Source organism: Zosterops lateralis (genome assembly GCF_965231275.1).
Source record: "Zosterops lateralis genome assembly, chromosome: W".
NCBI classification, from domain to species: Eukaryota; Metazoa; Chordata; class Aves; order Passeriformes; family Zosteropidae; genus Zosterops; species Zosterops lateralis.
In genome coordinates, this window is record NC_139801.1 from 23,887,896 (window position 1) to 23,903,905 (window position 16,010).

Below are 16,010 nucleotides of genomic sequence, written 5' to 3' on the forward strand. Positions count from 1 at the left end.
ACTCTCAGATGATTTAGTGTATAGACAGCCTTAGCTACCCTGCTCTGTGGGGATTCACCACACATTCCTGCCTTTTGTTTTTCAAGTATATGTTTTAAAGTGTCATGTGCTCTCTCCACTGTGGCTTGTCTTGTTGCTAAGCAGGGAATACCAGTGCAGTGTGACACTCCAGAGCTGTAGGAAATGTCTTGTTTTCTGTGAAATATATGCAGGACCATTGTCTATTTTGACGGTACAGGAGATACCTAAAGCAGCAAAGGCTGACCGCCAATGTGCAATGGCATGCCAACCTTTTTCTCCTGTGTGTGCTGTAGCCCATATTGCTGATGAAAAAGTATCAATGGATAAATGTACATATTTTAGACATCCAAATTCAGGGATGTGTGTGACATCAGTTTGCCAGACTTGCAAAGCATATTGTCCACAAGGGTTTATACCCATCTGCAGTGGTGCAGCGTGGCCTTGGCAGTCAGCACAGGTGTTAACTATATTATGATCCTCTGTGTTTGACAGCTGGAACTGTCGCTGTAAGGCCCAAACACCTTGGTGGAAAAAAATCATGTGATGCCTTTGCTTGTGCCAGCATATCTGGCTGTGGTGCTGTCCAAGCAGGGCTAGCTAGCCTATCTGCTCGAGCATTGCCCTCTGTGATGAAATCTGGTAAATTTGCGTGACTTCTGATGTGTAATATGCAATAGGGGCAAGTTCTGGCTTGGATAGTATGGCACAGAGTTTTTAGTAAGTTAAATAATTGTGCATTGTCAATTTCCTTTAGTAGTGCTCAATCTAAACTCTGTGTGATATCAGCAACATAGGCAGAGTCAGTCACAACATTTAAAGGAATGTGGGGAAAACATAGGAAAGATATAGCTACAGCACATAGCTCCACCAACTGTGATCCACTCTCATAACCTTCCAACATTTGCCATTTATCTTCCTCTTTCCATGTTACAATGGCCTTTCCCATTTTTCCAGAACCATCAGTAAACACTGTAACACCTTTTAGGGGTGTTCAGCTATTTAGAGGTTTTAGAGAGCGTGCAGTTTCCCCACTTCAGCAATCTATGGCTGGGTAGATGTTAAGTAATTTGTTCTGAGAAGTTTTGTTAGGCACTTTGCAAGGCTGTGCAGTTAGCAAAACACCATTCAAATTGCTCTTGTGTCCCAAGAATAATAATTTTTTAAGGATCTTTAGCATTCAATTGTAAACACCTTTGGTGGCATTTGATGAATAATTGTGTGATCAGTTCAAAGATGGTGGGTGCCGTCTGTTTTGGTTGATAAGGTAAAAACGTCCACTCTAGTATGTGTAAAGGATCGGGCCAGTGAGTATCCCACTGCCCAATAATACCAGTAGAGTGAAAATTAACAATGAGAATAAACACAGTAATACATACCTCTGGGCATATCCTGTGGACTTGTCTGTGATAGCTTGCTCTACTGCTTTGAGAGCAGCTTTTGCCTCTGGGGTTAATTTTCTGGGGGAAATTAACTCAGGATCAAATTTTAGGAGGTCAAATAAGAGTGCTAATTGTGAGTTGGTCAATCCTAGGTAAGGTCTGACCCAGTTGATAGTACCCAAAAGTTTATGTGCATCATTTAGAGTTTGGATTTTGGTTAAGAGTTGGATTGCTTGTGGTCATATAGTCTGATACATAATTTTGAGTCCAAGGTACTTCCAAGGTGGCTACTGCTGTACCTTTTCTGGTACTACTCACAGCCAAAATGTTTTTAATGCTTGCAACAGGTTTGGCCAAATCTGTGAGAGTTCTTTCTTGGTTTGGGTTGCTATCAAAATATCATCCACGTAGTGGTAACAGTATGTCCCTGGAAATTTGTCTCTCACTGATGAGAGTGCCTGAGCAACATACCATTGACAAATTGTGGGACTGTTTTTCATGCCCTGGGGAAGAACTCTCCAATTTTAAAGTTGCACTGGTGCTGTGTTATTAATAGAAGGCATGGTAAAGGCAAACTTTGGGGTATCATCTGGGTGCAATGGAATAGTGAAAAAACAGTCTTTTAGGTCCACAGTCAGGGTGTCCCAGGAGGCAGGTATCATCATAGATGGCATACCAGGCTACAAAGTGCCCATGCTCTCCATCATAGAATTGATTTTTCTCAGGTCATGGAGTAGCCTCCATTTACCAGATTTCTTTTTTATAACAAATACCAGGGTGTTCCAAGGGCTCATAAATGGCTCTATGTATCCTTGAACTAGTTGTTCTTGTACCAGGGTTTTTAGGCCGTCTAGTTTCTTCTTTTCAAGGGACCACTGCAGTACCCACACAGGTTGAGTAGTAAGCCACTTTGGAGCTAATGTGGGATACTGTCCTGGTTTAGGGCAAATGTGGGAGAACATGGCCAAATAGAGTCCCTCCAGGAAGCAGACCCAAATGGCCCCTCCCCCCAGCCAGTCTGGGAAAAGAACTTCATCGGAGAAAAGTGGAAAAAATTATTTATTTAACAAGCAAAGTGCCCACAAGCTTAAAGAATTAATAATATGAAACAATAAAACCTTTCATTCTGGACTGAGATGGTAAATTGAGAAAGTTCTTGCTGTGTGTATATTTAGGCTCTCTCTCAGTCTCTTATTCATCCCTCTGGAGGTCCAGGCCCCAGTGGGCCACAGGTATGAGCTCCCTGGTGCTCCTCTGGGTCTTTCAGATCAGAGCAGGTTTAAACAGTCACAAGAAAAAGGAAAACATCAGTCCAGGAAGCTTCTTTGCCTCAGCTAGCTAAACTAACTAAAAGCAAAAAAAGATTTCTGTCCTGTTGTTGTCTGTGCCTCAGCCGAACAACATCGTCCCAAGGAAGAAGAAAATGCAGAGGAGTGAACGCTGTTTTTCAAAACAAACTGTATGCTGCTTCTTTCCCTACTTCACTCTCAGAGCCAGTCTTAAAGACACAGAACTCAACATACAGCATAAACAGAACTGACTATTGGGGATACAAGCATCATAAAGTCACCCTAGGCACCTTACACCCTCTAATTCAGTGGCCCTTGTTAAAAATCCATCCTTACCTGGACTCCCCATGCAGACAGCACATCCCTCCCTCACAAGTTTAGTGGTGCAGCAGTGATGTATGGCTGAATTGCAGCTGTTTGGCCATCAGGATTTTTAACCAACACAGGATTGCTACTCAAGTAGCTCTGTGTGGTCCCTCCGATGCCAGCAATGGCAGAACATGCAGGTGTGGTAGGCCAGGATGAAGGCCATATGTTGGTAGAGATGATGGTGACGTCTTCCCCTATGTCAATCATCCCACTGACCTTGATCCGCAAAGGCTTTACTTGAGGCATCGCAAAAGTACAAACCATATTAGGTCTTTTATCACCTATGACATGAGTCCAGTATACCTGGGGCTGTCCTGTTGATTCAAAGTATTGGTCTCCTGGCTCCCTAGAATCTGTTTTGGGGACAAAAGACTTCAAAAGGAAGGAGTTGAGCAATTCTGGTTTTAGCAGGGATAGTAACAGGTGAAGTAGGGGTTGATACCATGTCATGATTTCATGTTCACCAGTTTCTGTTTCCCAAAATTAGTGCAGTGGTTTGAGTGTCTCCCAGAATTATTTACTCTTTCTGCTGTGAGATAGGATTAGGAGAAAAACAAAGCAGGCTCAAAACTTAAAAGATATAAAGATAGGTTTATTTATAAAATTATAAGAGAGAAAAAATTAATAAGAATTAGAATGAAACCTTCAAAACAATTTCCTTCTCCCTCAATAACTACTTTTCTTTCACACAGACAACATATAAAGACAAAACTTGGAACTCTAGCTCAGTACCACTTACAAAATAGTCTTTCATCTGTGTTTTTAGAGGGCGAAGTCTCTTTTGGTCTGTTATGGTACTTTCCACAAGAAAGAACAGTCCACTTGTGACTTTTAATTGTCACAAAAACAGTTGCCCAGGGAAATCTGTAGTTGTGAAATCCCTCCCATATCATGCAGCCTTTCCTGCGGCTGCATATGGGCCATGAAGTTCTTTGGGGTATCATTTTAAAGATGAGCGGTTCCAAAAGCAAAGTATTTTCTTCAGCTATCTTTAAAATCATCTTCATCTCGAGAAACAGAGGTCGTCTTTTCCCTGGGGGCAGAGGGCTTCATATCTTTCTCTCTATCTTCCTCTGTTCAAAATTCTCCATTAGATCACAGCTACTTCAATATTTACATAGTCCATCACAGATACCTTTCCTCAAATCTACAATCTGAATTATCTCATCATCTCCCCAATGCATATTTTCTCCATGGTTTAAAGGGGCATTATAGAAAAATACAGTCTGTTAGCAGGTCCACATAAGACTTTTAGCCCAAAAAACAAGGCATCTTCTCTATTTCCTCATCTGAGATACCACTCTTCCTTAACTGACCCTGATATCTTCATAGTGTCTTTTTACATGTCTCCCACTCCGGCTGCTCTCTCACTCAGAGAAAGGTTAGTGCTTTGCAAGCTTCATTTGTGCAAGGAAAGAGTTAACATTCTCCCACGTCTGCAGAGGGCATGCAGCTGGGCTTTCCCCCTCCCCCTTCCTCTGTCTGCCAGCCTGCTGGAGGAAGGGGGGGGGGGGGCTTGATGTACAGAGTAATTTTGCAATTTGTTTCATATCATAGGGGGTTAATTCACTAGCAGTTATTAATCGAAGCATATTTGCAATAGCAGGCAACCCCAGCCCATGTTTAGCAGCCAGTTGGCATAGCTCTGAGAAGATTTGCCAATTGAAGGGTATGTATTTGTCAGGGGTTGTCCCATTACTTCGTTCAACTGGGAATGCTACAATTGCTCCCGCCCCCTGCTGCCAGTCCTGTGAGGATGGCAAAGACATGGGTACAGAAATTAGTTCAGCTCTCTCTATATCCCCACTTTCAATCGCTATTCATTTTACCTCCATCCAGAAGACGACCAGGTCCCAAGTGGGAATGGCATCCAATCTGAATAGCGATGAGGCTGGAGCTGATGCCAGTATTACTGTGAGTGCTTCCTCTCTGGAGCTGGTAGCAGGGCGGAGACTTGGGTTCCCTCTCTGGGGGTCTTGTGTATCCATTAGCGATGTAGGTTGCTCAGGCTGTTAAAGCTTTGGCTGCTGACTTGGTGGGGCAGTGGCAACTGTGGGGTTCACAGGGTCTGGCAACATGGGGTTGGTATTTCCTGGTTCCAGTGCACTTCCAGGTGTGATGTAGCTTCAACATCCAGGCACTCGAAGTGATGTCTCCTCAGGCCCCTCCCCAAAAATGCAGGGGCAGGTAGGCATAGGCAATGGAGGTGGGGCTGTAGGAGCGGCTTCTCAGCCAAGCCAATTAGCTCCAGGTATAGGTGGTCAGGGTTTCCATGGCAATGAGGTGTCAGTGGTGGGGAGACGGCCCTGGGGACCATGTGACACTGCGGGATGGTCCCGAGGTGCTTGGCTGTCATGGTGGCATGGCTCAACCTGGGGCAACAGCCCGGGGAGGCCAGAGGGCAACTCAGCCCAGCACAGCATCTCGGAGCAGGCACTGCAGCTGTGTTTGCCTCTGCTCTGCTGCAGGTTGGGACTCCACCAGCCGCTGCTGAGGCATTTGTGTGCTGGGCTCTGCTAGCTGCCTCCGTGCTGGTCTCGCAGGGCGCCCCATCCACTGCAGTTTGGCTGCCCACTGGGGCTGTGCCTGCTGCCAGCGCTGCCACCCCGCCGCGTGCTGAGTGGCCTCCCCCAGCTCTGCCACCTTCCGGAGCTGCAGCACATGGCTGGGTTGCGCAATCCAGCATGTCACCTGCCTGGGCACCAGCAGCCACTGCAGCACCAGCCCAGCACGATTCGGCTGTCTCTTCTGGTTCCACTGCCTGCCTGGGCTGCTGAGCAATCCTCCATGTGGCGACCATTCTGTGCCGTGCAGCGCAGCCGCTTTGTCCAGCACCCGGTCCTCGCCACGCATCTTGGTTTTTATCTGCTTTATCAAGTTCAATATTAGCTTCCAGGGCCTTAGGATTTTAACTGCATTTTTGTTGCCTTTTGTGGATGCATCAAATATATATTTTCCAGTCCATGTCCAGGTATTTATATCTAACACAGTCTCTTTGGTAGGTTCTAGCCCACGGTTTTTAGTCAATATTATCAAATCTAATAAAGTCCCTTCTTCATAATCTATCTCCCATTCACGTAGAAAATTAGTCCATGCCTTCACTGCTGAGTGTTCCTCCACAGAGACAAATCCACTCATGTCTTCTGTGGGGTTTTTCTTCTATTTAAAGGGGGTATATACAAAGGAGAATCCAGATTTTTGGCAGCTTTCCACTGCAAATAGCTCTGCTCTCTAGATATTTTGGGCAACTCTTTTCGCACGCCTCTTGATTATTTCCAGCTTTTTGCTAGTTTGCGGCTCTTAACGCACATTTTGTCTGTCTCCCTCCATTCTGCTCATGGGATAGCTGCTGTCTTCATGTCGGGAATCACCAGATATTACATTATGGGTCATTGGTTGGAGACAGAAATGACACAAACTCACCAAGCGTCCTCAACAAACAGCACTGGGTTTATTATGGCCACCTCTTTTATAAGGGATTTTATTTTCCTGGCTTTAAATAGCCTATTGGTTGGGATTTCTCTCCACCCAGATCTCCGTCCAGTGGTGTTTCTGCATCTAGGCTTGACAGGGTTGGCTGAGGTCTTGAGCTCAAATCTATCCTATCATTGTTCACCCAGGGACTTGTTCTACTTCTTTTCTAGAACAAACTAGGCTAGCCAAATTGGATTTGTGTTATGGCAAGATTTATCTTGTCCAGCTACAGACTGGCTGTACTGTGGCACACCAGGACCCTCAGGTCCCTTTTCTGCCAAGATGCTTTCTAATTGGGTGGCCCCCAGTATATATTAGTGTCTAGGTTTGTTACTCTTCAGGTGGAGGACTTAGCACTTGCTCTTGTTGAAGTTCATGAGGTTCCTGTCAGCCCATCTGTACAGCCTGTTAATGTCCCTCTGGATCGAGTCACTCCTCCCAGTTTTGTGTCACCAACAAATTTGTTGAGGGTACAGTCTTCTCCTATATCCAGATCATTAAAGAAGATGTTAAATAAGACTGGATCCAGTATTGGCCACTGGGGTACCCCACTAGTTACTGTCGTCCAACTAGACATTATCCACTGCTCTCCCCTCATCTAATAGGCCAGTCATTTCAACATAGAAGGTTGTCAAATTTTCAATCAGTCAGCTCAGAGAAACCCTCTTCTCCTTTACCATGGGTAAGGGAAACAAAAAAAGGTTATGGTCAAGTAGGGCCATAGCCAGTAGGCCAGACCTGAAAGTCTTTTAAGTGTCTAATTCTGCAGATCTTGCTGGACTTAACCCCTTAAAGAATGTTATTATTTATTTTGATTTCTTATAGTGGAAAGATGGAATGGATGACTTGTGGTTTACTCCCATCTGGAAACTCAGTATCACACAGCTGCTTACTCACTCCTCCCTGCCTGGGGAGAAGAATCAGAAAAAAGGCAGAACCCATAGTTTGAGATAAAACCAATTTAATAATTGAAGTAAAGTAAAATATAGTAATAATACTAATGATGATAATAATAATAATAATATTAATGAAAAGGACAAAATAAAAACAATTGATATATAATAAAAGCAGTTAGTGCGCAATATAGTTGCTCATCACCCACTGACTAATGCCCATCTCATCCCCAAGCAATGATTGGCCCCTTCTGTCTAACTTCACCCAGTTTATATACTGGGCATGATGTTTTATGGTGTAGAATATCCCTTTGGCTACTTCGGGTCAGTTGTCCCAGCTGTGCTCCCTCCCAGCTTCTTGTGCACTTCCTCACTGGCAGAGTATGAGACACTAAAAAGGCCTTGACTTAGGGTAAGCACTGCTCAGCAGCAACCAAAACATCAGTGTGTTATCAGCATTATTCTCATACTGAATCTAAAACACAGGACTGTAGCAGTGTAGTGGTTTTACCTTGGCTGGATGCCAGGTTCCCACCAAGCTGCTCTATCACTCCCCTTCCCAGTGGTACTGGGCACAGAAAATAAGATGGGAAACAGCTAGTAGGTTGAGATAAAGCAGTTTACTAAAGCAAAAAAAGAAAAGTGAAAGTTTGAGTGCACATAAGCAAAGGGAAAAGTTAATCTCTAATTTCCATCAGTGAGTGATATTCAGCCACTTCACAGGAAGCAGGGCTTCAGCACATGCAGCTGTTGCTCCAGAAGGCAAACATTGTAGAATAATGAATGTCCCTGTTCCTCCTCTCTCCCTTAGCTTCTCTATCTGAGCTGATGTCATATGGTATGAAATATCCCTTTGGTTACATTGGGTCAGCTGGCCTGGTTGTGTCCTCTCCCAGGATCTTTCCCACTCATAGCCTCTTGATGAGGGTAAGGAATGTTAGAGGGACAGTGCTGCTCAGCTGGGCCAAAACACTGGTGTGTTATCAACACACTTCCAACTACCAATGCAAAGCAAAACACTGTGAAGTCTGCTAAGAAAAAATGAACTCTATCTCAGTCAGACACTACAACCAGCTACTAAGAAAATTAATTCTATCCCAGCTGAAACCAAGACAGTTGCAAAGTCTTTGGTTTTCACAGATCACTGTGTGTCCCTCTCTGCTGTTCCAACACCCTATTTGGCGATGTTGAAGATGGACACATTTGGAGAACTCATCAGAATTAGGTATTTTTCAGCTGGATCACTTTTCCCATGTGGGTAGTACAATGGAGAAAGTACCATAGGGATGAGAAATGGTAACCAGGATGGCAAACTGGACTGATTAAACTAAGCAGTTGTACTGCACAGTATGTCATAACAACATTGGATGAGAGACTGAGATGTGCTCAAGGGTCAGAGTATCACATGAGGATATGCTTTCACAGATCATACTAAAAGACCAACTCAAAGACCGGAATGAAGTGCTGGAAGTGAGGCAAAAGACAAAAAGTGGCCATGTTTGGGAAGGAAAGAATTAAAAAATGTCTATCTGTGGGACCACACTCCCCTCCAGAGTCTTCAAAGAAAATAAATGCTGACAATTACAAGTTAATGTAGCCAAGCTAAATTGTAGTGCTTTTTATACAGGACTTGACTATCATATAGAGAAACCCTTTTAAGACTGCTAAAAAGGGAGCAAGGGAGCTATAGTCAAGAAACCTACTGATTTGTATTATAATTCTTTTCCAAGATTATTTAGATTGTAACCATTAAGCGTTGTAAATCTAGCATTGGTTCATTCCCTTTTTCTAAATACCTGAGATGGCAAACTTTCTTTTTAATCTCAGTTTTCTGTACTTGAATTCCAGTCAAAAAAAATTTGAATTACATTATAGTAACCAGACATGTTATTAGGCAAGCAAAATTTGGATATGGACTTTAAATAGTGCAGTAGTTTTTAAAAGAGGAACAAACCTGCCTGTGCCTACTCACTGTAAAATTGTTTAACAAAATTCTAGGAAGCTGATTAAAACAATAAATATCTTATTTTGAAGAAATCATTGTCTTTGAAAGTGTTGGAGTATCCTTTACAAATGTTTAAATTTCTTAAGAGTAAAAAAAAATAGGGAAATTAATTTTGCTGCTGTTTCTATAGAATATGTGATGAAGCTAAAGGCTAGAATCTGTTGTGTTTAGAAATTTTAAAAATTTTGAAGTCTTCTTTGTCCTAGTTCAGAGAAATTATTGTTTACATGTCCTTCTCTAAATCTCAGAAAATGTGTCTGTGTGTATATATATACACATACATATTCATGTGTATACAAGATATTGTAGAATCATGTTCTCCTTCCACAAGGCTTTGCAACCAATAGATATCAGAAAGTATTTTATCTTTTGTGATTCCATCGTTACCTAATTTTTGCATTTATCCAAATTAGAAATGCTTAAATTTGTATTTAAATATTAAAAATAAGTTTTATTGTGCAGTCATTGAAAGTTATGCAGGCACATACTAACTTCCTAAGTACAGATTTAATAACCATTGAAGGAGAGAACTATATAACAGCTGAGTTCTGGTATTTATATTGTCATATAAGAAAACCATAACTAATGAGGAGATAGGAGGAAGAGGCACAGCAAACATACATGTTCCGTAGAAAAACACATCGCAGAAACAGGAGGACAATGGAATAATGGCCTATGACAATTGCAGTGGAACAATATATGTATATACAGTATAGGAAAAAATAACTTGTGGCTTATGTTCCTAGTTCTGTACTGCTCTTTTGGCTGTGAACAGGAACCAATTCTCACTCTTATAGATTGGAAGTCATTATTTTGCCTTCTGCCTTATGCAAAGCAGAATATGCAGTTTGGTTGTTCTGAGAATTACAGACTTTGCTTAAATTTTATAGAATTGTTATATATAATTTAGAAAATTGATTTGTTAAAACATTAAGTTTTGCAATTGAACAGCTTTAACTAGCAAGCATGTATATTTTACTATCATTAAATATGGTGATTTGAAATTGGAATTGGTGCCTCATGTGAGGAAAGCAAACCAAACCCGCTACACTTAAGTAAATTCTGTTGGGGACAGTTTCAGACCAGTTTAAGATGTAACTTGATTATGTACATTTTAGAAGAATGTACTTAAGTATAGTTTAAATATAGTAGACTGAAAATGGGCCAAATCTATTCATTTTTAATATATTTATGAGTATAAAGCAACTAATTCTTCTGTTGTTCATTTTGTGGGGTCATCAAGTTCATCTCTCCATTTTTAACACCTTATGGAAGAAAGAGGATAGTCATCACAAAAAGAACAGCTCTTCTATTATCAACTTCTGGAATTTCCTTGTTTTTATTTTTTAATGGTCCCTACGGGGAAAAAACAGTATATGGTAGTATTTGTTAGTAAAATTTTTCCCTTCCTCTCTTATACAAGGATAACAGTCTGAGTCTTTCTTCTGGTTTCTGCTCCTGAGGTTCCCCTCTAAATAAGTTCAAATACTGAATTGAGTTTAGGAGAAACTGACTTTTTCTTCTTAATTATCAGGACCACAACGGGATGCACAAGCGGCACGAGAGTTCATCTTGAAGATGTTTGTAGACCTGAATCCAGACAGTGACAAAATTATCTACTCCCACTTCACTTGTGCTACAGACACAGAGAATATACGCTTTGTCTTTGCTGCTGTCAAGGACACGATTCTACAGTTAAACCTGAAGGAATACAACCTGGTCTAACTGTGCCTAAGAGGCCCTCCAAGACCACCTTTGCATGACTGAAGATGCACAAGAGGGACTGTATTATCTGTGAAAACAAGTTGCATAATACTAATTTATTGCTGGCCTGCACTCTGAGAATGTTCACAGAGTTTTTTAGTTAATATTATGATATTATTTAAACTATATGGAGGAAAACCAAAATATGCTGAAGTACATTCACAGTACATTTTCTTATTTTTTAGGCAAAATCTTGTGACTCAGTGGTTTCTAAATTCTCAATCATACACTCACAAAGGATAGCAGGTTTTTGCTATTGAAGCAAAATTAAGCTGGTTCCTCTTTCCCTGACCCTTTCTCTCCCTCCTTTCTCCCCCTCTATGTTTTAAAAGTACAATGGCCGTTTCACCCCTTGCATTCCTTGATAATATATTTTCTGTTGAGTGATTTGTTCAAGAAAATTACTATCATCAGAAGTGATCAGTCATTGAAGTTTTACAGAATGTGCTTTCTCTGATGGATCAACAGTATTGATAGTATGATTTTTTAAATTCTTAAAATTAGTGTTCTCATTCTGTCTTCACTTGTGAGACTAGAATATTGGGAAATGCAAAATAAATAGTTGTGTATGGATTTAGAATTTAAGCATACTTTCACAGTTCAGAAAGATGCATAGAAGACAGCAAGGAAATAATTAAAGACATAAACCTCAGATGTTCATAGAATATCATAGAATCTCTTTTTAATTGCCATGTGCCATTTTTTTCTTTATTCACTAATGACAAGTAGAAATGTCATGGACACTACATTTTCCCCAGTGGCTACAGCCTGAAACAGGGATAGGGGTTTATTTTTCAGTTGTGTGCATTTTTTCTTAAGTTAGAGCTCTTTTAAAGTGTTTTTCCATGGTAGAAAAAAAAATTTGTTGTATAAAATCTTGCCAAATATGGCTTTTTATGAAACCAATACATTTGATACATAAGATAGTGATTGAAATGCCAAACTAATAGATTGGGAATTGACCTGATTGAGTCAACTGCTGAATGACGAACATAGTTTTAACTCTTATGTTCCTGTTTTTATTGTGTTCCATTTTCTAATGCAAAAAACAACAGTGTGAGTGAATATGCTACTCAGTATACATGTATAGAAGACAGTTTAATTCTCTCCTTATGCGAGAGATGGCATGTGATTGCATACAATGTTTTCTCTAATAATATCAAGCACCTTTGTACAGCACAAAATTATTGATGAATGATCACATTCAGAAACCTTTCTTGATAAGGTTGCCTCTTAACCTATTCACAAACTTTTTATAGGTTTCATGCAAAATAGTCTCTCTTGTTGTTCTTTAGAAAGAATTCTTAATGTAAATCACTCTTGAAATTTAAACATGCAAAATTTGAATAACAAAAATGTAGCACCCATCAATGAGCAGCTTGGGTGGAAAGGTATTTTTTTACCAGGTGCATGACTGCTAGCAAGCTACACAGAACTCTGAGGTCAGATATAATTTAATTACTTACATTGCCAAGTAGCAATAGCGTGCACTTATCACAGGAGTTGCTGCCTCTCGGCAGAAAGGAGAGGTGGAAAAACAATCTCTTATTACTTGAGTAACAAAGGTAACAATAAATATTAATGAGATGTTTTTCATCCTTGGTACTCCCCACTCTAAAACAACATTAATAAGAATAATTGCTAGTTTTTGTTCCCTCATAAAACACCTTATAATTGGAGACTGATTGTAGGTATAGTGCAATTATGAATGCTATAATCATTGTACATACATATATATGCCAGCATCCATATTGGCTTTATATTCATTAATTTTTGGCTAATTGAATGTGCTGTGTTTGATATGTATCTATGTAATTGTATAATGTCTTATAGCTGATTCACATTTTAAATAATGTTATTTTATTTACTTTTTTAAGAGAAGAATGTAATTTTTTTCAGTTAATTCCTGACTAGGTATTTGTTGGTTTTATTTAAAAAGCAACAAAAAAGCTTATCATACTACAGAATTGTACTAGCATTGTGCTATATAGAATCATTTGAACATTCCTGAGTAAAAGCAAATTGGAGACACACAGAGGACATTCATAATCAAAACAATGCTTAAATCTTGCCAGGGTTTTATACAGATGTAGAAGCTGTTTTTGTTAGAAGAATTTATGCCGTTATATCTAGGATTAGAATATAACATCTTAAATGTCAATTTGCATTTGGTAGATTCAACTTCAGTTAATTTTACCTTTCTAATAGCCTTTTTTAGAAAAGTGAATTTAGAGACATTTCAAACCATTGAACATAAGTACTAATGGGTATAGGTTATTTCCCTAAAAATATAATAAAACCATCAGATCAGTTAAACATTAATTCAGAAATTACAGAAACCTTAGATCTAGCAACAACAAAGTTGCCAATGTTAAAAATTTTAAGGAGTTGAAAAAATTTGTTTAATAAAGCTAAAGCACGTAGTTGAAGGCTATAAAAAGTGACACTGACATTCTAAATGTATCACCAGAACAGTTGTTCTTGTTATATATGTAATTATAACATTTGCCCTGATCTTACTTATAAACATAAGAAATCTTCTGTTTTAACCATTGACTCTGGAGTGTGTGATAATAACCCTTCTTTCAGCCTGTGAATACATTGGCCACCTTGGATTTAGTGATATAAATAGAACTGTAGGGGGAAAAAAAGTCAGTGTTGTTTAATGAAGGTTTGGGTTTGGTTTTTTTATGGGATATTGGGGAGGTGTATGGGGTTTTAAGTTTTAATATAAAAACGTTTTGTATAAAAACAAACCAAAAATTTACTCACACTTTATAGATATATTAATATATAATTCAAATGTGTGTGCCACTGGGCTACTTCTGGTATATTTTGAGTTGAACCTGTGACAATGTTTAGATCATTTAAACATATTCTGAAATATATAGTCAGCATGCTAATGCAAGCCTTTCATGATTCACCTAACATAGCATTGCAGTGTGACTGTTTACAAAAACATTTCATTTTTAAATGACAGATGTTCTCATTTGCAGTATATTCCATTGCTGTTTTAATTGGTGATTTCCACTATGCATTATAGTGCTTGAGTCTAGAAGTATGTGCCTCTAACGAAGCTGAAGGCAAAAATAAGACAGGAATCCTTTTAATTTTGCAAAATTACATTGTTTCATTGAATGTCATAAATGGAGGAGGAGGAAAACATTGGGAAACTATTCTAGGCGTACAAGAAAGCTGTAAATATGTTTTACAAAAAACTTAAACTTGCTTTTTTCACTAATTAACTAGCACTTTGTTTACATATATAGGATGATGAAGCTATAAGGGCAGTTTACTTTTTATAATTCAGACTTGATTTTCAAGGTAACCTGTAGTTTTAAATCATACTGCCACATGATTGTGAAGCACTTTTTAAAGTTTGAAAGTGGAGGTTTCATGCTGGTTATCAGTCAGAACTACCTGCATGATTTGCAAAAACTTTAAAAGGTGATAAAAGGGCTGCAAATGAAGATATTGCTAGACTGAGCTTTTGGTTGAGATACAAGACTTTGTGGTTGCTCAGCTTAATGATCCTTCCCTTGTTATGCATTCTTCACAAAATAATGAAATAATAGGAGAAAGCAGAGACATGTTAACCCATGTGGAAAAGAAAAATAATGCCCAAATAATTTATTATATGTGCTTCTGGTATTGAAAGTCTGTGCATGATTATCCTGCATTACATTAGCAAACTAATGAAGTGTGCACAGTATATTAACAAGGCCTACAAATTACCTACCTCTAGTTAAGAAATCAATAAATTAAATCTTTTGGAGAGTGTCACAAGTAAGGAAATTAAAATGGCCTGTTGTAGATAATTAATGGTTATTTGAGATGTTCACACTTCTGCAGATAAAGTCCCTCTCTGGACATAAACAACTAAGGTTGTATGTCCCTGTCCAATTTGCTAGTTTAGTAGAGATCATGAAAAACAGTGTTTTGGTTTGAAAAGAACCACTGATAGTTACTCTTTTTTGTTGCTGTATTGCTTTAATTTACAATTTTACTTATCAGTCAAAACGAACATTTCCATGTAATCAGTAATCCATTGAGGGTCATTGTTTATCTAGTTACAGGGATTTTACTGTAACTTTTACTTGAGCTTTTTCACAGTAGCTATGTTGCAGGAAAAAAGGAATCAAAGAATCATTTGGGCAAAGTTGATGTTGAAGGTAGTGTCAAAAATACAAGGGAATTCAACCAGATCAATCTTACTCTTGGTAATAAGAATGAGATTGCTGTTTTCATGGTGTTGGGGGTTTTTCTATCAAATGATGGTCTAAGATTAAGTCTTGCTGGATTTCTTATTTATCATGCTGCAGAAAAACCTTTTTGTTTTGGCCAATATATTGGAAGGGGTGTCAGATACCTTTTTTAAACTTGCAATGTTTAACAAAATAAAGATCATATTTGTTATTCTAAAGTGTCATTTAAATGCATGTATTGTGTATTGTTTGGAGGACAAAAATAGGGTGTGGTTTTCTGTTTTTCTGCTTAAAAAACTAATGCATAAATGCTGCTCCTCAACAGTCGTGTTGGTTAAAAATACAATAGTTTTCACCATAGCTTTGTACTATAGTATCTTCTTCATTCCTTGACATTTAGCTGTTCTGAAATATATTTGGGCTTGTTCTCCCAAAACTTTTCTTTTGACAAATATTTTTCTTGGGAATGGTTTTTATCCTAAATCTATTTTTGGGGGGTTTTTTTTGTGCCCAGAAATGGTCACTCCCTCCCTCCCCCCAGCTCCGGGAGTATCACAATGGGTGAGACCCAGCCCAGGGGCAAGGAGTTGCTTCCTTCTGGTGAGGCAATT

General features: G+C 39.2%; 1 protein-coding gene across 3 annotated transcripts in view; it reads left to right on the plus strand.

The window, feature by feature from the left end:
* Positions 1-15,573, plus strand: part of LOC310922098 (guanine nucleotide-binding protein G(q) subunit alpha) — a 222,724-nt gene extending 207,151 nt beyond the window's left edge. For all 3 annotated transcript variants that reach the window (XM_083882438.1, XM_083882439.1, XM_083882440.1), the window contains one exon: positions 10,965-15,573. In XM_083882438.1, the coding sequence (XP_083738564.1) occupies positions 10,965-11,155 (191 nt within the window). In that variant the 3' untranslated portion in view covers positions 11,156-15,573. The remainder of the gene's footprint in view (positions 1-10,964) is intronic.
* The last annotated feature ends 437 nt before the right edge of the window (positions 15,574-16,010 follow it).